General features: G+C 31.0%; 2 protein-coding genes across 6 annotated transcripts in view; one reads left to right on the forward strand and one right to left on the reverse strand.

Moving 5' to 3' along the window:
* The window catches only part of LOC126736919 (dynamin), a 40,128-nt gene extending 24,595 nt beyond the window's left edge, over positions 1-15,533 (reverse strand). For all 3 annotated transcript variants that reach the window (XM_050441544.1, XM_050441543.1, XM_050441546.1), the window contains exons 1-6: positions 15,130-15,533; positions 14,721-14,794; positions 4,708-4,857; positions 4,402-4,605; positions 4,148-4,340; positions 3,884-4,093 (exon numbers count right to left, since the gene is read on the reverse strand). In XM_050441544.1, coding sequence (XP_050297501.1) covers positions 3,884-4,093; positions 4,148-4,340; positions 4,402-4,605; positions 4,708-4,857; positions 14,721-14,794; positions 15,130-15,293 — 995 coding nt within the window. In that variant the 5' untranslated portion in view covers positions 15,294-15,533. The remainder of the gene's footprint in view (positions 1-3,883; positions 4,094-4,147; positions 4,341-4,401; positions 4,606-4,707; positions 4,858-14,720; positions 14,795-15,129) is intronic.
* Positions 8,757-24,958, forward strand: LOC126736920 (protein FRG1). Of its 3 annotated transcripts, none has more exons than XM_050441549.1 (6): positions 8,757-8,775; positions 23,031-23,124; positions 23,185-23,354; positions 23,411-23,610; positions 23,693-23,892; positions 24,766-24,958. In XM_050441549.1, exons 2-6 carry the CDS (start codon positions 23,066-23,068, stop codon positions 24,911-24,913), a joined length of 777 nt encoding a protein of 258 aa, XP_050297506.1. In that variant the 5' UTR covers positions 8,757-8,775; positions 23,031-23,065; the 3' UTR covers positions 24,914-24,958. The 3 variants fall into 3 exon arrangements, with proteins under 3 accessions (XP_050297506.1, XP_050297504.1, XP_050297505.1); XM_050441547.1 differs by lacking the exon at positions 8,757-8,775 and adding an exon at positions 17,716-17,850 and having other exon boundaries at positions 23,029-23,124; XM_050441548.1 differs by lacking the exon at positions 8,757-8,775 and adding an exon at positions 17,723-17,855.
* The last annotated feature ends 401 nt before the right edge of the window (positions 24,959-25,359 follow it).

The raw sequence follows: 25,359 nt of genomic DNA on the forward strand, positions 1-25,359 counted from the left end.
CTGATGTGTACTTTGAGTAAGTCTAATCGTTTCTGGTTGGGAAGGTTTCCTTTTTTTGGGGAGTTGGTAATGGTTTTTCGATACCCTTTAATGATGTTACCAATTTGTCAGCAACTAGATGTTCTATAATATTCAAACGAAATTCTTTCATGTTCATTTTAGGCCCTTCAGATAACCTGTAAAGCACGTAAGCATTAACAACAGCAGCATCAATAAAGAAAAACATGATTCTATGCCACCATTTTTTGCTTTTTCGGTTGAGGCCGTAAACTGCCCTCATTTGGTCAAATTTATCTACTGAGTTCATATGTTTATTGTAATCAGTCAGCGCTATTGGGCAAGGTATGTTTTCTACACTGCCGTCTTTCACTTTCGTTTTGACCTCAGTTTTGTCATCTGGGTTGTGATAATTTAAACGAAGGTGAACTGATCTTTTATCGCGCCATTTATATGCTGAAAGTCCTCTAGAACTCACGTACCAGTCACAGTCACCTCTGTGCATTGTTTTATCTTCCAGAAATTGGGGCATTTTTTTTCTGGTATGTCTAACAGTACCACAGGCATATAACTTTTCTTGATACAGTTGATTCATTAGGGCTACATTTGTAAAAAAGTTATTAAAGAAAATTTTATGATACCTGTGTTTTAAATTTTGTGTCATCTGAAGCACTACTTTGGTAACCAAACATTTTTCTGCAACAGGACCGGTTTTGCCACAATATATTTCAAAATCCCAGCAATATCCAGTGCCGTCAGCTATCATCCACACTTTATAGCCTCTCTTTACTGGCTTTGCAGGCATGTATTGTTTGATCGTAGATCGGCCTTTAAGCTTTATCATAGACTCGTCCACTGATAAAAATTCGTGAGGATGCAGACAGGCTTGAAAATTGGATTTCAACATTTCTAAAAATGGTCTTACCGTATATAATTTATCAAAATTATCGGAATTTCGGTTGGGCATGAAGTTGTTGTCATTAAGATGTACTTTACTTAGGAGCCAACCAAAGCGATGGACAGTTATTAGTCTACTAATATAGGGATTCATGTAAAATTGGATCTGTACTCCAGTAATCCCGATATGACGGCAGCTTTTTGATACCCATTAGTAAGTTTATACTAATAAATGTACGCATTTCTACACTATCGGTGGGCTTATAGCTTTTGCCGGAATTGTGAAAAGTTTGCTCTGCGTAGAGGTTTGTTTGAAACACCATATGTTCGACAATTTTGTCTGAAATCAGAAGTTTAAAAATATTATATGGTGTCACCCTATCTAGTTCCTTTATGACTTGGGCTAGTCCTTAATATTTCATAAATTGGACAGGTGAAACCGTTTTATTTGTTCTTACTCTACTGTATTTTGAATAATGTTTTTAATTCTCTCAGTGGAATAAGGTTTTCGGGGTCCCATTCCTCCGGTTCTTCATCAGATGATGATATTACCATATTATCCGGTTCTGATAAATTATTTGTGATTTCTGGCTCGTCTACATCATTTCCATTACAACTTCATTATCCGAGTCGATATCTGATGGAATGCCTACAAATTCACTGTCCGAATTTTCAATATTCTCAATTTCATTATAAAGATCCTTTTCGGTCAAACCAATAAGCTTAAAAGGTAATGGTTCTGGAAATCGGTCACTTGCCATATTTTGCTCCTACCTAAAAAAACCTTACTTGTATGGTGGGACAAAATTTAACCCATAGTTAAAAATACAGAATATAGAAGTAAGTAACTCAATAATTTCAAGTTATTTAGTATAAAACAGTTATATAAAAAGTATATCAAATATTTTTAACAAAAAAAAATAAATAAAACTTAAAAAAAAAAAAAACAAAAATATCTTACCCTTTTTAGAACGAAACGTGCAACAACAAAACATAAACAAACGAATAACCACTTGAATCACTAGGCACAATCTAGCGACATCTGTACTTTATACGCTTAATCTCTAAGGCTTATATGATCATATAGTCACACAGTTTAATAAATAAACCGACGTACATTACTGGGAAAAAAACAATTGTAGGTGGGTTAAATTTTGTCCCCAAGTACTAGAAAGAGTTAATGTTGTATTGTCATGGTAGTTTAATTTTTTTAATGTTCATACTACAAACTGAATAATACAGGAATTTGTTTCACACCACAACACAGATAGAATAATTGAAATTTTATTAAAAAGCGTATAAATATTGTATGAAACTTTAAGCGACGGAACGTAGAATTATAAAATGTGGTGTTACAAGTAAATATATTAGGTCCCCTCTTCTTGAAATGTTTCTTGGGAGAGGCACAACCTAAAATATATAGGGTGTTCCATTTAAATTAGTGAAGTTGTTATGTACTTCTGGAATAACCAGAAATTCCATAATAATCAAAAGATTTTAGTTGCGGGTATACAACATTTTAATACTTCAATGACCCTGTCCTGTTTTCTCAATATTTCCAAAAATTTTCAATATGTTTCTATAATGCATTGATGCAGTTTCCAAAATCTGATACATAAATAAAATTTTAGAGCTACTACTTGAATCAAATTCAGTTAATTTTGTTGTGATGCTGAAATTCCTTAATATATGAAAACTGTCTGTCTTCTAAAACTAGATAAAATAAATTGAAAATTATTATATTCCAGGAGCTATATCAATTAAATACCTGAGCAAATTAATGAACCAGTTGAAGAGCGCAATGAAATCGAAACTGTGTTGGATTTCTATTCAGTGTGTTTTTTTTTTAATATTAAGGCATGTTTCTTGGACTACATCAAACAAAAAAGTTCCTATCATCGTTTTCCTAACTGTCTTAGATTTTACACTGCAGGGTGACAAAAGTGACAGAAAAAAAGTGAATTTTTTCGATAAATTTGATACTTGTAGTTATTTTTCTGAAAATTAGTACGCAGTGTCTAAGCATGCATAACGTTCGTTATTCCTATACACAAATTTTTATATTCGCCATTGTCGAACAGAATATTTTTTTAGAAGAAGAGGGTACGCCACTGGTTATTCTTGTAATACAAAATATTTTTGAATTCTTTATTTCTTTTAAAACTTATCTGGGCCGCTTAGGAACTTTTTTGCTTGATTTCGTCCAAGGAACACGACCCTGAATTTTATCCCAATATTGAAAAAACACCCTCTATAAAACTTATTTACTATTTCAAAGGGAACACCTTGAATTTTTTTTTATTTTACATAAAATTACAGACACCTTTTTAAGTTATTTTAGATTTTATATATTTCTATATTTATAGTCAAAACGAAAGCTTTTAATAGGCATTAGAATTGAGTACATAAAAAGGAGAAACCTTCTTTGGAGGACTATTATTATTTTGACATTATTTAACCTTATTTAATTTTACAAGACATATATTGACAAAAACTTGAGGAAGCATTATTATTAAAACAGAAATCTATCTTTTTAGTTTCTCTTGTATTAACTTAATTTTATATAAATATGCCTATTCCAATAATTAATAGTCTTAATATTCAAAATATTGACAATATTTGTGTTCAAAAAATTCCATAAACATGGAATTTTTTACAAGAGATTACAAGTATATGGCATACATACCCAAAAATTACTACAGTAATCTGAAATACAACTGTACATTAAATATCGCATTTAGGAATCTTTATTGCCTGGCTTCTGGTTTGATCAAGTTGTATGTCTCCTACTCCAAATCTACTTTATAGCCCAGATACTGTTTAATAACCAATTAGGACTTTCTAGTATTTCTTTTATATTTTTGATTATATATTATTTTAAATTGTACTCAGAAAAATTGGTTTTTGCTTGTATTTATTTAATAAGATATTTGTTTAATTGATTTAAACTTTAAATCTATCCATTAGCTTATTAAAAGAAATTACTTACTGTAACATTGCTTTGGTTTTAATTGCAGGATCGTCCGGCCTAAAATGCTTAAACTGATCAACATCCTTTTCTAGTGTTAGCAGTTGCTTTTGCAATTTATCTCTCAAACCAGGTAGGGTATCTCTAATATGATTTGTGAGCTGTTGATTGAGAACTCTTTGTAAATAAGGCGTTCCCAGCCGATCAGCTATATGCCGATAAGCAGGATGACTAAAAATATAACATTAATTTAAAAATGTTATTAGTGCTTAAGCCATAGCTTACCTGAGAAAGAACTTTCTTTCAGCAGCAAGTGCAGCATTGATATCCTTTCTACCCTCAATGTCTTTTTGAGACCTATTTACAACACCAATATAGCCCCTCCTTAAAGGTAACAGCTTGTTTTCTAAAATATCTCGAGCGTCTGTGCCTTCGTCCATCAGATCTAGTTTGGTTATTACACCAATAGTTCGAATACCTATAAGACAACAATTTAGAATCTGTTTCTCCTAAAATAAAAGCATATAATAAAATCCCACCTTGCGGATCTACTTCTTTAGCAAGTTTCAAAGCATCCGAGTTAGCTAAATCTGTGTTCGCCGGTGTAACCGCTAGAATGAGACAAGAGTCTCGTTTGATAAACTGCATTATCATGCCTCTGATCTGTTGCTCAATATCCACTGGTTGATCGCCGATTGGAACTTTAGTTAATCCCGGGAGATCAATGAGAGTCAAATTCAACACTGGAATGAAATGAAATGGATGCAAAAAAATTCTCTAATTATATTATGATAATATTATTAATAATACCTTTTTATGCATCAAATAATAAAGATAATACTTACCATTGGGAGAATATACCCTCAGGTTAATAGGAATATTAGATATGCCTTTGTTACTACCAGTAACGCGGTCGGTTTCTGCTTCGATCTCCCGTCGGATTTCGTCAAAGTCCACAAACTTCTTACCCTTGCAGTGTAAGAATTCTCCATATTCTAAATTAGAAAAAAAAGGCATAAAAAAGAAAGTCTAAAAAGGTTAAAACTTAAATTAATAAACTAAATATTGTTTTTTTCCTATTATGTAATTTATTTCTATATATTATGTAAGTAATTTATTATATTTTGTAATTTTTTTTTTAATTTATTTTTTGTATGATTTTCAGTGCAAAATTATATTAAAGAAGTTAAATAGCAATTAAAAGCAAAATTCGACTATGAATTATTTATTTTACCATATGAATTTAAGAAGGCGTATATTGTTTAAGCCACAACAAGTGGAAGATCTCCTTGGCATTCAATATAAAACACCTTGTTGTGTTGTGTAACTATTTAATGAATTATCTTAATCTTAAGGATTTGACATACAGTTCAGCAAATAAACATACAATAACAAATCATTCATTCGTAAGCATGTTTAAAGTTGATTTTTTATCATGGAGTTTAATTACTACCAAAATGCAGTTTTACTAGAGTAATCATTGCTTTCTAATCCAGTTAAACTTCTAGTTTTTAAATTTAAATGAAACTTTCTTTAAAGATCTTTAATTCTTAATATAAATAAAAATTGTAAACCTAATAATTATGACCTTGCTAACTACTCAATAAAAACAAAAACCTTTATTCTAAAACAACATTATAGAAGAACACTTAGAATATTTTACTACCAAGCTCTTGATGAATGTGAAAACACATGAAAATTAAAAACTGATGGATTTTGTTGCTACAGCAAAAGCTGTACCATTTTTTCAGCAAAGAAATAATTAGCAAACTATGTCCACTTAAGTATATATGTACATAATGCCCAAACAATGGGCCTTGCCTTACATAATACATTGATCACTTCAATCATTTAATACCATTAACAAATAAAAAATTATGGACTAGATATCTTTGGTTTTTACATCTACACCTTGTGCAGAGATACAATAAATTTTAGGTATATTAAATTTCATGTTATTAAATGTTCCACAATCATTAAACAACCATTTGAATTAACAGGCTGTATGGAATAAAAATATGTAAATTGTAATAGGCTATTTAGAACACATACCCCAATAGAATATTCTAGCATTATCTTAAGGCTTAAGAATTTTAAATGTTTTGTGTGATTTGTGAAAGAACATGTATCTCTCAGGACACCTGAAGTAGGTGGTAAGTGGTTCTTTACATTTAAATCAAATTTTTGAGTGATATTAAAATGTATGTAAATATTAAGATTTTTTAGATCTCAAGTGACAATGGATTCATAATTGTCACTAAACTCATATAAATTGTATTTTAGTTGTTATTAATGGATCCTATCCAGTGTGTCAACCATGGTGAACAGTTTTAGGGAAGGCAACTTTATTTGTGGTAAATTGAATAATTTTACTTTTAGAAAATTCATGACATGAACACCAATGCAACAGTAATAAAATATTTTGCTGGTGTTAAGTGTTGTTTTATGAATTTTTGTAAACCCGAATAGTATTGGGTACATTGAGAATGTCTATCCTATGTTTCTTAAACACATTCATTTTATTCTCTCAAGATCAGGTAGTAAAGGGTGTTTTTTTTAGAGGCGGAAAACTTTCATTTGGCAACACTGTTTTTTATGACAGCCGACCTGACATATTTTTAGATTAGTTTGGTTTGGCAATTCATCATGAACAGACTCACACCGGAGCAACGTTTCCAAATTGTTCAAATTTATTTTGAAAGACATGGTTCTATTCGAGAAACACATCGGGCATTACGTGAGTTTTATGGTGCTCATAATCGTCCTTCAGAGAGATTAATTCGAGAAACTGGTGATCGTTTTCGCAATACTTTTACTCTAGTCGACAATACGCATCCCGTAAGACGCCGTACAGTGCGCACGCAACAAGCGATAGCTGCTGTGCAGCATAGTGTTGATAATGATCCAAATGTGTCAATTCGTCGTCGTTCTCAACAAGTGAACTTATGTCCACTTTATGGAAATTTTTGCGCAAAGATCTTGGATTGCGAGCATATAAAATTCAACTTGTCCAGGAGTTGAAACCCCAGGATCATCTTTTGCGCCGTACATTAACTGAATGGGTGGCAGAATTGCCGAATTTGGGGGGATGACAATCCACGAGCATTGGAAGCCGTTGCAGAAATGTGGTTTCAGCAGGACGGTGCCACATGCCATACAGCGAGCCAAACAATTAATTTACTGCAAGAGACATTCGAGCAATGAATAATTTCAAGGAATGGACCTGTAAACTGGCCAGCTCGTTCGTGCGACTTGACGCCATTAGATTATTTTCTTTGGGGCTATGTTAAGTCGCATGTCTACGCTGATAAACCCGAAACACTTGAGCACTTGGAAGCCAACATACGATTGCCGAAATACAGTCTGCAGTACTGGAAAGAGTGTGTGAAAATTGGACCTCTAGATTACACCACATACGCGCCAGCCGTGGGGCTCACATGCCCGAAATCATTTTTAAATATTAATGCCAAGAAAAATTCTTTAATATAAAACCAAATTCGTTCATATCAATAAAATATTTTGTGTTTAATTTCAATTTAAAGTTCTCCGCCTCTAAAAAAAACACCCTTTACAATCTCAGTGCATCTATGCATACTAAGCAGACCAGTCATATTTGTCTTTTAATAGTTTGTCTTAATGATTTATTGTTTTAAAAACATACCAAACATAATACAAAATTACCAAATGGATACCTTATCAGATGTTTTTTACAATTTGTTTGAAGTAAAACTTCTTTACACACACTTGAGTTGGGGAGTAAGGAGGCGAATGGTAGTTGAGAAGGTGATATGAGTTAGTGGAGCGAGAAAGATATTTACGCTTCGTATATTAACGTAGAAGAGAGAGCCGTGCACGAACACATTTTCTTTTCTCTCATAGCCAGTGCATGGAATATATATTAAAAATTTATTTTAAAGATCATATTTTGTGAATTTTTGGGAGAATAATAAAAAATTATTAGCAGGAACTGATACAGACTCTGAATATGAAAGTGGAGCGTCAGGACCATCAACTAAGAAGAAATTACGTACGAAAATTGTGCATAAATATACATATGAATGGAGCTAAAGAAGTTTTTACTTCAGTCATATGGTCTAAAGCGCACTAATTTTTTTTCTGTTTAAACTGACACTCACTTGACATGGAGCAATAGTGCAATGTTCCCCTATCAATATATTGAGAGAAAAAAATTTTTTTGCCATATACAGTAAACAGCAAAAATAAGCAACAAATTCAATAAAAAATAAATGAGGACGTGTTCGAAAAAACGGTTGCACACGTCAATTAATAATTTTGTTTACGCATTTTTTCCAACAAAAGTTTTGTATACAGGGTGTCTCATGTAGCAACGGTGAATACCAACTTTCTTATTTTAAATGGAACACCCTGTATGTGATAACATTTTTGGATTCTTCACAAAATTATGAACATTTTGATGTATCACATGCCATACAATGAATATAAATATAAATTCAACTGTTTCTAACATACGCGGTATCGAAAATTTCTGTTTTTATGAATTTAAAAGCCTCTAAAACTTGTTCTATCAAAAATAGAACAAGTTTTTGAGAATTTGAGCTTTTAGAAAAACGGATTTCACTTTTCTATTCCTACTTTTTAATTCCTTTTTTTCTAAAAACATACAAAATATGATATATGTCACAAAATATGGAACAAATGCACTTAAAATTGTTGAAGTATCTATTAAAAAAAACAAGCATTACTTAAGGTATATTGTCATGGTAAGTAAATTGTCAAATATGACTTGTGGCAGTGCATATTTCAAATAAATATGGTTCTTTCAAATAAGTCAAAAAATTGAAATTTTAATTTTTATTGGATACGAAGATAAACAAAGAACTCATGAAGATGTTTGTTTAATGTAAAATTTCCCGAAAAGTCCATTACAAGAAGTAAGTAAAACTTGAAAGAAAATTTAGGGAAACAGGGACAGTGAAAAATCGTATACGGCCAGGTCGTCCAAAAATTAATGAAAATACAAGATTGAATAATTTATTAGAAGTGGAAGATAATTCCCATATTTCATCTTCTAAAGTAGCCTTTAATAATGTACGACGTTAGTCAACGAACAACTTTGCGTGTATTGAAGAAAGGAAAGCATGCATATAAACCTTGATTACTGCATGAGCTAAATGATGATGATTCTTATTGCAGACTAAAATTTTCTATAACATATAACTTAAATCTATTGTTCCATCGGCAGATACTATTCAGTGTTAAAGCCACGTTTTGTTTAAATGGTACAGTAAATAATCAAAATTTTTGGTATTCGAGCATGAATAATCCCCATTGGATGAGAGAAAATCATATCCAGCATCTGCAAAAATTAAATGTTTGGGCAGGGATTTTAAATAAAATTATTGGACCTTTTTTTTTCTATCACATTCTTACTGGAGATCGATATTTAGAATATCAAAATGACTTAATGTCAACTCTTGCTACTTCTTCTCCAAATCCAAATAAGTTTAATATGCTAAATAGATCAATTTGGTTTCAAAAGGCTGGTGCCTCACTCCATTTTGCTCATCAGCAATGCAAATATTTAAATATGCTTTTTCCCGGGCAGTGGATTGGTAGGAAGGGTCCTAAGGAATGGCTCAAACCCTTGGATTTTTTTCTTTGGGAGTATTTCAAATCAAAAGTTTATATAGAGAAACCGCGTAATTTAGATGATCTAAAATTTAAAATTAGATATGTAATTAGTCAATTTAATGAAAACACTCTTAGCAATGTTTTGGATGAGTTTTTTATTTATTATTTATATTATATACAGTGCTTTCATTTCAAAATGATCCACCCTTAATAACTTGCTTAAAAAAAAAAAAAAAAAAAAAAAAAAAAAACACGTCAAATAGGTATACAGGGCGACGTTTAATTATGCATTTACTGAAGTTCTGTCAATCACCTCCTCACCTCCAGCTAACCTCACTTTAATATGTCAAATGGGAACCCCCTTCGTGTGATACATCATAGTAAGCAGTGTAAAACTCTCTATTCAATGGTACCAAAAAAAATGAAATCGGTAAATGTGTAAGCAAATAGTTAGCGAAAATGTCTAGAAATAATGAATATTTTATTTACGCCAAACTTTGGTATTTTAAATGAAAACTTTTAGTGTGGTACCTACATCAGAGTGAGATATATATGTGGGATATCACCGTGAGAGTCTTGTTGGCCATGCTTTATCAAAGAGAGTATTCTTACTATCTACTGCTTCTACATACAGGAAGTAGCATGCCTGATTTTCCTAAATCAACACAAGTTTATCACCCAAAATCCAAGATATGTTACTCGCCAACATGGTAATTTACGTCTTCCCATTCCAACATCTACTTTAGTCAGGTTTTCATTTTTTATGAGAATATGAAAATTTTTAACCATCTGCCAAGATGCATTAAGGAGGCAAGATCTCCCAAACAATTTAAATTACTATTAAAAAAATTCTTATATACTTGGGCTTACTATTCAGTACAAACACGTCAAATTAGATATACAGGGGGACGTTTAATTATGCATTTACTGAATTTCTGTCAATCACCTCCTCACCTCCAGCTAACCTCACTTTAATATGTCAAATAGGAACCCCCATCGTGTGATACATCATAGTAAGGAACGTAAAATTCTCTATTCAACGGTACCAAAAAAAAAGAAATCGGTAAATGTGTAAGCAAATAGTTAGCGAAAATGTCTAGAAATAATGAATATTTTATTTATGCCAAACTTTGGTATGTCAAATGGCTACCCCATGGTGTGATACATTATTTTAAAGGGCATTCATTATGCTATCAATGGTTGTAAAAAAAATAAAATTGATTGACCAAGAAGCAATTAAAGTGTAAATCGGTAGGGTAGAAAAACAAATTTAATTAGTTTAACAAATTTATTTTATTAAATGTTCAAAATGCGTGCCGTTATGCATGTCTCTGAGGAACAAACAAAATCTGCAGAAGGTAGTTACTATGGCTCCCCCAAAAGCAGATGCCATATAAGATGGGATTCAACCAGGCAGGAACCAAATATGATATGATTCTCAGAAACAGTTAAATAAAAGTATGGCATGTAATAGATGGAAATGTTTAGTTTTGTGTAGAATCCAAAAATGTAATCAGATACAGGGTGTTCCATTTAAAATAAGAAAATTGGTATTGACCACGGCTACATGAGATACCCTGTATACAAATTTTTGTTGAAAAAAATGTGCAACCAAAAATATTAATCGACTTGTGCGAGCGCGTTTTTTTGAAAACGCTCTCATTTATTTTTTATTGAATTTGTTCCACATTTTTGCCATTCACTATATACAGTTTGCTATTTCAAAAAGTTCAATGTACATACATATTTCAATAGGCCCTTAGTAAAAACTATATTAGGTACAAATTTTAGAAAGGCAGGAGATAACAGAAAAACAACATTTTAGTCAAGGTCACCTTTTAGACACACCACAACCTTAAAGTTAAGTCTCAAATAGAACTTTCCTTTCTTAAGAAGAGTTTAAGTTATTCGTCATTTGACTCTTCAGAGTGGTTCAGCTAAAAAAACTCAAATTTTTTGATATGAATAAACACATCAATATTATATGATAGTGTAAGTGTTGAATCATTACTTTATAATAGCAACATCAATATTGATATTCTATTTTGAATTTACTTTGAAATATTGAATGACCATTCAACCACTAATTAGTAAATAATTGATAAATCAGTTGAATATTGATCAAAACAAAAATCTAACAACCTAATATCTTAATTAAGCTGTTTCAAGTCGCTGGTTAGAACAGAGTTTTAATAACCAATATGACATATTCTGAAGATTTTTATTTGCTATCTGAGATCTTTAATGTGAAATATTATAAAATAGCTGGTGACATTTGAGGTTTTTAGACTAGAAATGTGGGGTCCTAAGAGAAACATGTCCATATAATGTAAACACCCTTTACAAAACTGATTAAGATTTATATCACATCTATGTGATTGTGAGTATTAATCAGTAAATATAAGTCAAGTGTTGTGTTTTTTGCCATACATAAAGTAGGATTTGTCTAAATAAATCTAATCTTTTTATCTTGTTTTTATTAGAAATATTTAATAGGTACCAAAACAACTTTAAATATACAATAATGTGTTGGCAACATTGCTATTCATTATATACATCAATGGACACAGCTGAAAAGGGAGGATTCTGTTTTTTGTTTTGCTGTTGACACAGTGGTTATTATTAGTGAAGAGAACTGGAACTTAACAGAGCAAAAGTCTGAATTGGCTTTACAAAGTATTAAAAAAATGGTAGTTTGGGGTAATGAAGGACCTACAGTAATTTCCAAATTACAAGTTGTGCAAAAGTGCATAATTAAAAAATGCTTTTTAAAAGCAAAAGGTCCATCTGAACTACTGTTTAGAGAAAGTAGTTTATTAAACATTAACCAATTATACATAAAAGCAGTGGTTCAAATTATGCTGAAATCCAATTACTACAAAGAAAAATTGAGCCATTTCAAAAACACAAGAAATGCCACAACAAAAGGTATCTCTGCAAAATCCCAAGCATGCTCTCTGTCAGAACCACATTTATTGTGTGGGGCCAAAAATATTTAATGACTGCCCAATTAATATTAAGACCAATGAATACTTTTAAGATAAAAAATTAATAATGAATTTCTTATTTAATATAATTAATAGAAAATATAATATCTAGTAAGGGATATATTTTATTTATTGTTTTGCTTTTGTGGGCTATTTTATTTTTGTTTCTTTTTTGTTTGATTTATAAGCAATTATTATTATTAACTAACATCAATTAATTAAGATACTAACTTTAAAGTTCAAAGATGCACACACAGTATTTTTAATACAACTATGCATGAAATGGTTAGCAATAACACAGGGTATTGATATTAAAGTAAATTACCAATTACTGATTAAGTATTTACATAAGTAAAACAATACAATTTTATTGTGCCGTTGTTTAAAGCTGGCCGTCGGGATGTCATAGATAATTATAGAAGTATTTGCATTCAATCTTCAATACCTAAACTTTTTGATAGCCTCATAGCTAATCAACTTTCTTGGTTATGCAAAGGCTTAATATCAGATTCACAGCATGGGTTTTGCAAGAATAAGTCTACTGCCACTAACTTGATCTGTTACCAATCTGATCTTATGAGTAAATTAGAGGATCATAAACAAATTGATTCTATATACACCGATTTTAGTAAGGCGTTTGATCGTATCGATCATCAAATTCTTCTGTCAAAACTGATCTCCGTAGGGTTTCATGTTGATTTTGTGAGTTGGATTAAGAATTCTTTAACTGGCCGTATTCAAAGGGTCAGGGTAGGTGGACATTTTTCTGATCCTATCAGCGTAACATCAGGTCTCCCTCAGGGAGGGCATACATCACCCTTATTATTTAATTTATTTATTAATGATATAGTTAACTGTTTCCTGTATAGTCAGTGTTTGATGTTTGCAGACGACTTAAAATTTTGGAGGGTGGTTGGTAGTATTGTGGATCAAGATTTACTACAAGCAGATATGGATCGCCTAAATAATTGGTGTGAACAAAACAATCTTCATTTAAATGCTAGGAAATGTTGTGTTATTAGTTTCACTCGCAGGATCAACCGGTTTCAATCCAACTACTTCATTAATAATGAGCCACTGAATTATGTTGCATCTATTAGGGATTTAGGAGTTATTTTTGATGAGAAACTCACATTTATTGATCATATTAATTCAATTTCTATAAAAGCATCAAAATTGCTAGGGTTTGTTATGAGAAACTGTTCATATTTCTCAGTCTCTTCAACAAGAAGGGTTTATTGCTCCCTAGTAAGAACTATATTGGAGTACTGCTCTGTAGTTTGGTCTCCATACCACCAGATTCATATCGATGCTTTAGAAAGAGTTCAACATAAATTCCTGAGATATTGTGCTCATAGAACTTTAACTGTCATTGAGAACCATGACTATTCTTATATTGAAAGTCAATTATCTATTCCGACACTGTCGCAACGCCGTAATATTTCTGGTGCTAGTTTTATATATAAGATCGTTAATAGGCTTATTGATTGCCCTGATCTGTTGGGTCGCATACGATTTAATGTTCCTCATCACGGGTTGCGCCATAATGTAACCTTTAACATTCCAATCCACAGAACATCCTATGGAATTAACAATCCTATGGATAGGTATATGAATTTGTTAAACAATTCGAATATTGATGTGTTTAACATAAGTTCCTTAATGCATCTAAAGAGGTCACTTACTTCATAATTGTGCATAAAGTTTTGTATTTACATTCTTGCATATAAATTATTAAGGTTGTTTCTAGTATATGTAGTATAGGTGTTTTTTACTTTAGTATTAATTTTTTAAGTAGGTTTAGATTATGAAAGTTGTTTATGTAAATATTATTGCTTTGTAAAATTTACAGTTAATGGGGTTTTCCCGTATTATGAATAAATAAATAAATAAATAAACAATTAAGTTGGAGTTTTGGTGCTCTGATTTGTGATTGGAATCTAATAAGCTATTTAATTGATTATTTGTGAATATGTTTATCTAATTTATGGGTATATGTTAGTATGATTGTAAACTATTGTAATACTATTTATTGCTAATAAATTTATTATTATTATTATTAAGGATTCATTGTTTCTGGTATAAAATGATACTTCATAATTTGCTTCACTTTTTAACACTTTTGTTTGAACAGAAGCAACATAAAAATCAGAAGTTAAAACATCATATAGGAGATGAATGAAACAGTCATGTCTATTAATTATTGATTTTAAAATTTTACTCTTTAAAATTAAGTATAAAAAAAAAATTATAATTACCAGCATTGGCATGAATCAATTGCAAAATCAGGGGACGTCTGGTGACTATGCCAGATCCTCTAGGAAGGAAGTCTCTGAAATCAAATAAATCATAAGTCAATAAACTGGTGACCTTTTTAGATTAGGCCTAAAAAATCTATACAATACACTAGATAGAGATAAACTGTTTTGTTTCATAAGAGATGGATAGAAATAGTTATCCAAAGACTATTAAGGATTTGGTCGCCAACATTTATTTGGGTTAAGGAGGATTATGTACAAAGGGTTTATAATAAGGGGGTAATTATGGATAGATGTCAATGAAGAACTGGGTCAAATTGATTTGGTCCCAACAAGTCTTAATAATTATTTAATGAACTTAAATTTATGGTACGAATATATTACAGTGTAAATAAATAGGAAAACTTACTTTCCTACGAAATTTTCTAAAACTGAACTCTTTCCTGCTGACTGTCCGCCCACAACAGCAATTTGTGGGAGATCCAAAGTCATATGCACTCCCAACTGGGTGAAGGCATCTTGAAGTTTGTTCACTATCGGAATAAGCTGCTCCATCCCGGTATTCCCGGCCATTTTTGGATACTATTTATTAAATTTCCCACGGCAAAATCAAAAATTACAAACTATCGAACATGGCTGAAGAGAAATAACAACAGGGTACACAAAGCGCATGAATCATGAACAACTTCGATTATATCGGTTGTCTCTTTCCAGATTAACCCGCATGCGCTTTTACGGAGTTTCTGTCTAAAATAACCGGACGATAATCAATACGTAAGATTCCTTTGTGGAAATTTTAATTTTTTATTGAAAATATACTTTTAAATGAGGTTAAAGACTAAATGTAAATATAGGTTCAAAATGGCAAGGATTTCTTAAATTATTTGATTATAAAAGAGTGAACGTAACGGAGTTAAAAGGTACCAAGGCGGAATATTATTCCGTTTATCTTAAGGTGCTTTTACATGAGGTAAATTGACTACGTTTGTACTGAGTGATGAGCGATTGAATAGCATTGTTCAGCTTTGTTCATAGAAGCAAAATCTTAACGAGAGTAAAAAATTTAAAAGTCAGCAACTGTTTGGTCACTTAAAGAAATATATTTTAATTTCATGGAGCTCACTAGTAGTTCTCTCCATTTTTACCATGTGTCTCCAAAAGAGCTGTGCTTATTCTATAAATCCAGATTCTCTTTTGTTAATACAGTTATTATAGCAATTTTAATAAAGAACCTTGCTCTTTGTTCTAAGAAAACTCGGAAAAAAAATCACTACCTATTACCTTATACTGAGAATGATTTTCTTACGGACAGCTCTCCGAAGTTCTGGAGAGAACCAGCTTGGAAAATTCCGATTTTTATAGGTTTTGATTGGAATGTAGAGGTTAAGTGCATAATAAATACATTCGTAATAACTTTCACACACAGAATCAACTTGAACCTCATCTAATAATAAGTTTAACTATTACATTATTATTTTATGTTTTTACTATTTACAGGTATAGATACATTAAATGAAATATCGAAGTAACTATCTACTCAAACTGCAACACCTCCACTCTAGATCACAATACTTTTAATATTAGTAAATACTAAGTCCAGAAATACGCCGCATGGATACGCCCAGTCGATTAATTTGTCTCCAGTTTAAAAATGCAAAGCTTTTACACAATTCAATTGCAAAGGAGGCCAAAGATCAGCTTTACAGAGTGCCAATAGTATCCCAAAGGGCTCAAAGTAAATTGTAATCTTCCATAAAAAGTTGGCATCCGGATATACGCCAACCAGTCTCTCAATCTCCCCACAATGAGCCTCATATCTGGAAGTGCCAGTTTTGGAAGGAATGTAGCAGTCAGCTTTAATGATTCTCTGAGTAGTTATTCCAAACTGGACAAATAACTGTTCTACAGTTTTACCAAATAATTCTATAAGTCTAGTTTCTATTTTGACCTATAGCTTCTATTTGCGTTACTTCAAATTATTTCAATAAAAACAATAATAACATACTAATAAACATTTACTGCTTTATTTATTTCCAATATTTTAGTTTTAATGCCATCTAAGTTCTGGAGTATTAAACAATTTTTTGGCTCAGAACTTATAACCTTAGAACTTAGTTTTGCTTCACAATGAAAAATCTTAGAACTAAGTTTTCCCTTCTTTTCTTTTTCTACTATTTAATTCCTTTTGCTAAGCATTAAAATGATCTTTTTGCGATTATCAGCAGCTATTGCAAATTGAGATCTCTACAATTTAAACTTGTTTCTTAAACACGATCTTCCCCAGCTTTAATTCGGTAATAAAACCTTATGTGGCAAGATTTTCCCTCTTGTATTTTAATCACATTAATAGCTTTGTAAGTTTTCAACTTAATTTCTAATTTGTTAGAGAGAAGTTCAATTTTGTTACGATCAAACTCAATGCGGTCCTAGGCTTCTTTAGCTTTACTCTACGGAATAATATTAGTCCTACGGGCCGCGCGATCTTGCATTTAAGTATATACGACTGACAGATGGCGATATTTTTTAAAATTTTAAATTGAATTTTCTTTGTACGCACTGGTTGCCGAATATAATTTCTTGCTCTTATTACAATGAAAAATAAATATGTCTGGAAGTGTTTGATTTAATTAAAGTTTCTTTAAAGATTACATTTTTTAGGTGATCTTAATTAATGAATTAAGATCATTAAGAATGTAATGACAGGACCTAGCTCACAATATCCTTCATAAATCTTTAAAAACAAAATCGGAAGGATTCAGTTCAGTGAATAGCGGGGTGCTTGAATATAGTTTAATTTTTATTGCTAAAAACGCCAACTAAAAAAGCCTTATATAATGCATTGTAAGTAACCACTGCTATAATTGGTCTTAAAATTATAAAAATTCGTTTATCACTATATATACATATCTGACCTAAAACATGTCATTGATTTTACGGCGATATTTTTATTCCGCGATATGTTTACTAAAATTGTAAACCATTCTTAAGTGTCGATCATATGACGTTGACGTAACGTGACAGCACACCAGAACAACATAAATAATGTTAATATATCTTTATTTATTATTATAGAATAGAAGACAATATTATCAATTAGTTTGAATAATAGATATTCTGTGGGTTTGGTCTAAAAAGGTAAATATAAGATCTTACAAGTTTATATTTCTCTAGTCTTTTCAGCTAAACTCCCAGGATAATTGAATTATTACCTAAAATTAACTGAACCACCTTAGTAGTCCACTGTAGGTAGAAACCATATAATTTTCTTTCTGTACTAGGGTCACCATATTCCTTTTGTACAAAGTGTAAGGATTGCGTTGGGTTCCTGACAAACTCTCAACACAGGGTTTTTCTGTGTCCTGCAAATCTCCCATTGTGGGAGAAACGGATTACTGTGCCTTGAACTATGAACTCCTATCCTCACTACACAGTAAAGAGCAGATGAAAAAGATTTAAATAGAACCCATCACTAAGTATACATATTTATTTATTCATGCCAAAAAGTACAAACTCTTACACAAGACAAAATACAGAAAAAAAAAAATAGTGCAATTAAAATTACAATAATAAAATAAAACCCATCCTCCAGTAACTATATGAAGATAATTCACAATTAAAGGAAAAATACATCAAGGATCAAGCGTTAAGCATTAAGTAACAAATACAAAGCAGCTTTAACAGAAATACAATATAAACATGAAGAACACAATACTCCTAAAAAGCCACAAGGGAGTGAAGAAATTCCTCAAATGTCATTATTTCTGGTAAGGTGCTGGAGGGTATCAGCATATGTCGCATGCTCAGTCACATTTTCCATAACATTTAATAGGCACATTAGAATTAATGGGTAACTAAAAATGTCATCCTCCACTAAATTTATTAAAAAATTTCGGACATATAACATGTCCATCATCAGGGATCTATAAAGAACAAAGGAACCTTATAAGATAAAGATTAAAAGTGTTAAAATACAAAAAGTATTAAAACTTACACAAATTGAGGGTTTTCATCAATACATATTTAAATGCTATAGTGTCTGGCAAGGTCAAAAGGTTAAAATAACTAACAATCATCTACAATCTACAATAATGATAAAAAAGCTTAATTAGTGAACGAATAAATAATTGGGTGTTTTATGTCTTCAACATTGGCATATTAACTCCACTGCAAGTATGGACTACTTCTTCAACACTAGAATTAGTTGGCGCTCCAACCAAAGGAAAAATAAAATTTTAATTAAATCTTCATTAACAGTGACAATGATTTCTTAGTAACATTTTAAACAATCACTTTGTTGGTCCTCCATTATTATTGCAAAAGATATTTGGCATTGTTTAACTAATTTATATGTGTAATGTTGGAATATGATTCTTCCCTTACTTTAATTTGCAATTTATATGTAGGCCATTATAGAGTAACCTTTTATAAACTGTTCAAAGGTTTCAGTTCTTGTTTTCCCTTATTTTTAATTATCAAGCTTTAATTTCTATGTATTCCATTCAATTTTTGGGTTTCGAATTTAGGGTTCAGAAACATACATATATAATTAACCTATTCTTTGAAATAATCTATTTTTTACAATCTACTAAAACCTCTTCTACTCTATTTTGTAATGGAGTATTACTTAAATATACAGCATTAATTTTCGTTGTTTGATCTGCTATGGAATTGGAAATTACTCCATGGGCATTTTATTGGATTTTATAAATTTTCAAACTAAAACTAAGGTTTATTTATTAATTTATTTTACAAGTATCAACAGCTACAAAGCCACTTACAGATACTAACATACATACCTACATAAATATACATAACTTATTTATGTATTTCCTCCATGATATCCGTCGAATCTCTCAAGGATTTCACAAAGGACCAAAACATTCTGGGATTTGTTCCTAACGCAGATTCCATGTCTCTTAGGTAGTTGGCGTAGGCAGCTTTACCTTTAGATTTAATCAATAGAATTAATAAAGATTAGCTCTTGTGGAATGGTGTCTACATCTCCAGTAGATAGATCTGGATTTCCTTGATTTAAAATAAAGTTTATACTTACGCTTAATAACCTCAATGGTAAACCGTACTGGGTATTCTCTATTTTTTTGACATGACTTATGTACTGATTTGTCAAAAATTTCATTAAGTGTAGAATAAAAAGCCTCAGTGACAATATTAACATCAGTAGATACCTCAAGATGTTCCCAATTGTGGGAGGCAAAGATATTATACATCAGTAAAAAGTAAGCCTTTCTAAAGTTGAATCTGGTAGTTAGTTCTCGAGGTAACCTTGCAATGTCTAGGACGTTCTTTACCTATAAGGAAAACACCTAAACAATGCACGGATAGTGAGAATCAACAGAAACCAAAGAATTCTCGACGCCATCAACCTCAACATCATCAAAAGATGCAATAATAAGATCCGGAAGAACACCATTACTGTTTCTGATTTGGTTTACCTGGAATAAATTGTTAAAAGAAATAAATGACTTGAGAGCATTTAAACAGTCGCTGCCGCACATAGAGTTAATAAAAAATATTACATAACTAGGAATGTTAAGTTGCCGGTAATAGCAAATTCCAAGTTTCTTTAACCTACAAGGTTCAAGCCTCAATTTTCTCAAAAAAACGTTTATATAAATTACAGCCACTGTTCGGAACGAAATATACTACAATGACATGCAAGCAGGAAATATTATCAAGTGGTATCATAATACACAATGCTTGAATTGGGGGGTCGATACCAGGTGTGTCATCATTACATGATATATTATCAAGGTTGGGTTGACTGACCATCATATCATTAAGCCCAATATATACAACTATTAATGAAAATAATTTGATTGGAAGAAAACAAAATTAAAAACTAAATCACTAAGCTTATTATTAAATCTATAGCATTTGCTTGGGTTCAACGAACATATTGGTGTGCTTCAGTACAAGTAATTTTAATTATTTACAATAAACGGAAGTTATAACCAGCAAAAAGAATAATATAATCGTCCTTGCCAAAATCCTTGGTTAAAATTTCAACATTCTCCCAGATATTATTAAAGAGAGCAAAAGGTTTAATCAAACTTTGGACCACAAATGATTTATTAAGTTGGTTTCTTAAATTGATGTCCAAACCACTACTCATCTGACCAACAGAAGAAGCAGTCGTTTTTGACAGCTGCCGATTAATCCATCGGTGACAGTTTGAGGCTTCGTCATGTTTAATACGGTACATCAGTAGCTGCATCTACCTCTGGAGTGCTGTTATCTAATGAAGTCAGTCTGAGAACATCTGTCTGTACGATGTGAAACAGAGTTTTTGAGAGAAAGTTTATTTAAATTTAAAACACTTTGCATATGGTTTTCATTTTCTTCAGTTAGCCGAGATTTGTCATGAAGTAGAGAGTCCATACTAAGTTGAAGATCTTTAATCTCAACATCGAGTGACTCCAGTTTATCAATCAATGACCGGTTTATCTCCGACAACTCGGCGTTTTTGGTCTGAAGTCTAATAAATTCCTTCTTAATTGTAATCAGTTAATCCTTTAATGTTTGAATGTTGGTGTCCCGTACTTCAACTGCCGAAAAGACTTCATCGTCCAAAGCTTTAGTTTGATGTGATCATCTTTCAATTTATTTTCCCCAATTAATCCATTAATTTCAGATCCAAGATTTGATTTTAAGTCACCGACCGATTCTGCCTCAAGTTTAAAAATATATTTGGTTTTTTGATCCATTTGAATTTTGAGAGATTCATACTGTTAAGATATGTCAGTGATGGGAAACACATATTTGCAACTGTTACAATAAAAAGAGATTGACCTGTTCTGCATGGTCAAAGCGTCAATTTCGGCAACAGTTAAGACAACACAAGATTTACAAAAGAAAAGTCTGCAATGGTCACAGGCATTTCCAAAGAGCTCATCAAATTTTAGCCTTAGGCCGGCGTTTAAAAATGCATGCTTTATTACATGATGTACAGCTTGAATCCATGTTGATTGTTTATCTATTGATGTAGTGTGATAAAGTTTAGAAGAATCATGGATTTAAGAAGGAAACAAAAACTACACACTATAACTCGAAAATAATAAATATCATGTTTTGAAAAGGAAGAAATGTAAGTTCTTATTTTCACGATGCGACTGATGTGAATGACGCGACGCGAATGAAATATAATAATTTATATAATGAATGAAGTTAATATAATTTATATAAAGAAATTTACCTATGTCATTTAAAATAAAAAAATGGATTTGATTAGGAAATTGAAAATTTATAATAAATAAACTATTTTTTTACACAACAATGTATTAAACTTTGCAAATATGTTTAGTTTTAGTTCATTAAAAATGGGAAGATATAGATGTCGTTTATCAGACTTTCTAGTTTTTTTTTAATGATTTAATTTTTTTTGTTGATGAATTAGAAGAAACAAGCTATGCATATATTTTCCCATTTTTAATCACGTTCTAGTTTCTATTTGAATATCTTTTTTCAGCTTTTTCCTTATAGGATCTTATCGAACTTTCGTTTTAAATTCACTCAATGTCTAAGCTCAACTAAGAATTTCTAAGAATACTAATAGGAAATTCAGAAGGCAGGGTTCTGGTTCGAGGTTCTAGTTTGTCTGGTTAAAATCATCCAGACTGTGTTAAAAAGTATTTTTTATTTTATCGTTTTTATGTCTTCATTTTATTCATTCATTTATAATTATCAGCCTATAATTTATATATATTTTATTTAATTAGTGGAAAGAAGAAAATATGAACTTGAAGTTAACAAGTTTTAAGGATATTTTTCGTTATTTATTTAAGTATTTATTTGATTGTTTTAATATATCAGGTGTAAATGACATTATTAGACAAAAAAATTTGATAATTTTAATATTTGGTGTTGTTTTATGGTTAAAGTGTGGTTAAATTATGTTTTCAAAAACAGTATTTTTTTGAATATCTGCAACAGTTTTAGAGATAAGAATGAATTTGGAATATTTACTTTTTGATTTTTCACTAGCCAATTATTATTATCTATCCACCCATGAGCTCGTTCGCTTCCGGAAACCATAAAAATTTAGTGATAAGTAATAATATGTTTTAGATTTTTTTTAATCAAACAAAAATTTAAAAAATATATAGTTTTGAATGTAAGAAAATTTTATTCTAGTTGTATAAGAATAGTGATTAGAAAGAAGTGGTTGAAAAATATCAGTTGGCCAAATCCCAATTTTACTTTTGTCACCATAGATCTTTAATTGTCACATACATACTACAGTATAAAACCATTTAACAAAACCGTACTTTCATACTTATATTTTATTTATAGGTGAACCGTTAGAAGTTTTATTGCTTTCAGCTAAAATGTCTGAATATGATGCATACAAACCTGGAAAACTGAGGCTGAAAGGAGAAAAATCAAAGTATCTTAAGTTTAATAAAGATTCCATTAGTTTTTTACTAAATTCTTATTACAATTGTAGATCAAAGAAAAGAAAACACAAATCTAAACACCAAAGTGAAGAAAAACCCCAAATAGATTCCGATTCGATAAAGCACGGCAACTGGTGGAAAATCTCTAAGATTGAAGATATTACCGGCGCTGTTGCCATTGAATTTGGCTCACATGTTTATGTTAAAGCTTTAGACAATGGTTTGATGATATTACTATTAAACTGTATCTATACTAATTTTTCAATTAATCAACAGGGCTATTTACATTGGGAGCACCACACAATGAAGGAGAGGGACCATCACCTGAAGAAATTTTGACTGGGGTTTATATCAGTGAGAGAAAAGTAGCTTTCAAGTCCGGGTACGATAAATATTTAAGAGTTGACAAAAGTGGTATAGTGACAGGAAGGTCTGATGCTATTGGACCTATGGAACAATGGGAACTAGTATTAGAGGTAATAATTAGTATAAGTCAAAGTTAATACTTGTCTTTTATACTATTTATAATTTTTATAATAGAATAGACATATCTTTTAGGATGGTAAAATGGCTTTACTTGGATGGAACGAATGCTTTGTTTCTGCTGATGATGAAGATTCGATCATAGCCAAAAGTAAAAGAGCCGGATCTGAGCAATTTTTGACCATAAGATCACATACCTTCAAGGAAGTTAACAATTTAAAAGATGTTCCAGAAGAGGAACAGGCGAATCTTAAACAAATTGAGATAAATTATGTGTAAGTTATTTATGTACAACCGGTTTAATATTCCAAAATAGCATACACAAAATAAACTTAAATTATATTGTCCTGTAAAGAATAAGTAAATTATTAATAATTTAATCATCAATAATTATTTTTTAACAATATTACATAATCTGTATACTAAATATTTTGTAAAAAAAGGGCTTATTTTGGAATGGCATCTATCGGATCTATAGCGAAAACATTCGCCCAAGTTGCATTATTACATTTTTGGTCAAACGTAACATAATTTCGTAAGTTAAAAATTCCAAACCTATACGCAGGGGATAGATTGATATGGTTATTATAGGATTATATGGCCTTTTGCAATGGGGACATATCAATCATACACACTACAGTGTGGTGATGCAACAAGGTGGCCTGAATAACTGAACATTTAATTCATTCACAACAAATATTTGTACACACATCATCTATTAATGAATATATTCAATTTATTATAATATTTCAGTTCCGTTTGTATATTTTCTTTTATCAATGGTAAATCATAATGGAAAACCATTTCAGTATCAGTTTGCAGGGACATCCATACTTTGACTGTTCGATCTAGTAATTCACTTACAAACTTGTTGCTGATCACCTTACTCAGGCTTATGTTTTCACATCTAGATCGATTTTCAGCCTCTAGGACTTTAACAGTCAATATAGCTCACAGATTTAAATTAATTTGGTTCCTTCTGCATAAAATTCAATTATTTTAATTAGTTATATTCTTTACAGTGATCCCTTTTTATTACCTTAACCCACCTTTTCTGTTTAGAATTGCGCTCTAATTGAAAAAGTTTCATTTTCTTTAAGTGATGGTTATAGATATAAATAATTAACACTATATTTTCTAATTTGCAGGAAGAAATTTCAGAAGTTTCAAGATAAACGTCTCAGACTGTGCAGTGAGGCTAAGAAAGACTTAAAAAAGGCAAAACAAGATGGGTACTTGCATGAAGCATTACTGGACAGAAGAAGCAAAATGAAAGCGGATCGGTATTGCAAATAATAATGGGTTACCCAATAAAAGAAACAAATTTACAAGTTTAAACAAGTGATGTTTTATTTCTAACATATTTTTTTGGGGTGAAAATGTCTGTCGTTACGCTAATTAAAAATAAATTATTATCTAATTTCAGAGACCATTATAAACCATAAGATTTTTCACCAGCTCAACAAATTAAAGAAAATAGTATTTACAATTCCTGCCTTTCCCTCATTTAGAAGATTGTCCTTCCAATTACAAATTATCCTAATATAAAGCTCAAAATTTATTATTACATAGAATATACAGGGTCAAAACTATCTTCCTACAAGCAAAATTCTAATAATAGATAAATTAGGAAAAACTTAAGTTAAATGACAATAGTTGTTTGGCAAAAAAACATGCTTGTAGGAAACTTTACAGCCTTAATTTACCCTGAACTTACGAATATTTTAATGGGGTTTTGTCTA

This window comes from Anthonomus grandis, chromosome 5 (genome assembly GCF_022605725.1).
Source record: "Anthonomus grandis grandis chromosome 5, icAntGran1.3, whole genome shotgun sequence".
NCBI classification, from domain to species: domain Eukaryota; kingdom Metazoa; phylum Arthropoda; class Insecta; order Coleoptera; family Curculionidae; genus Anthonomus; species Anthonomus grandis.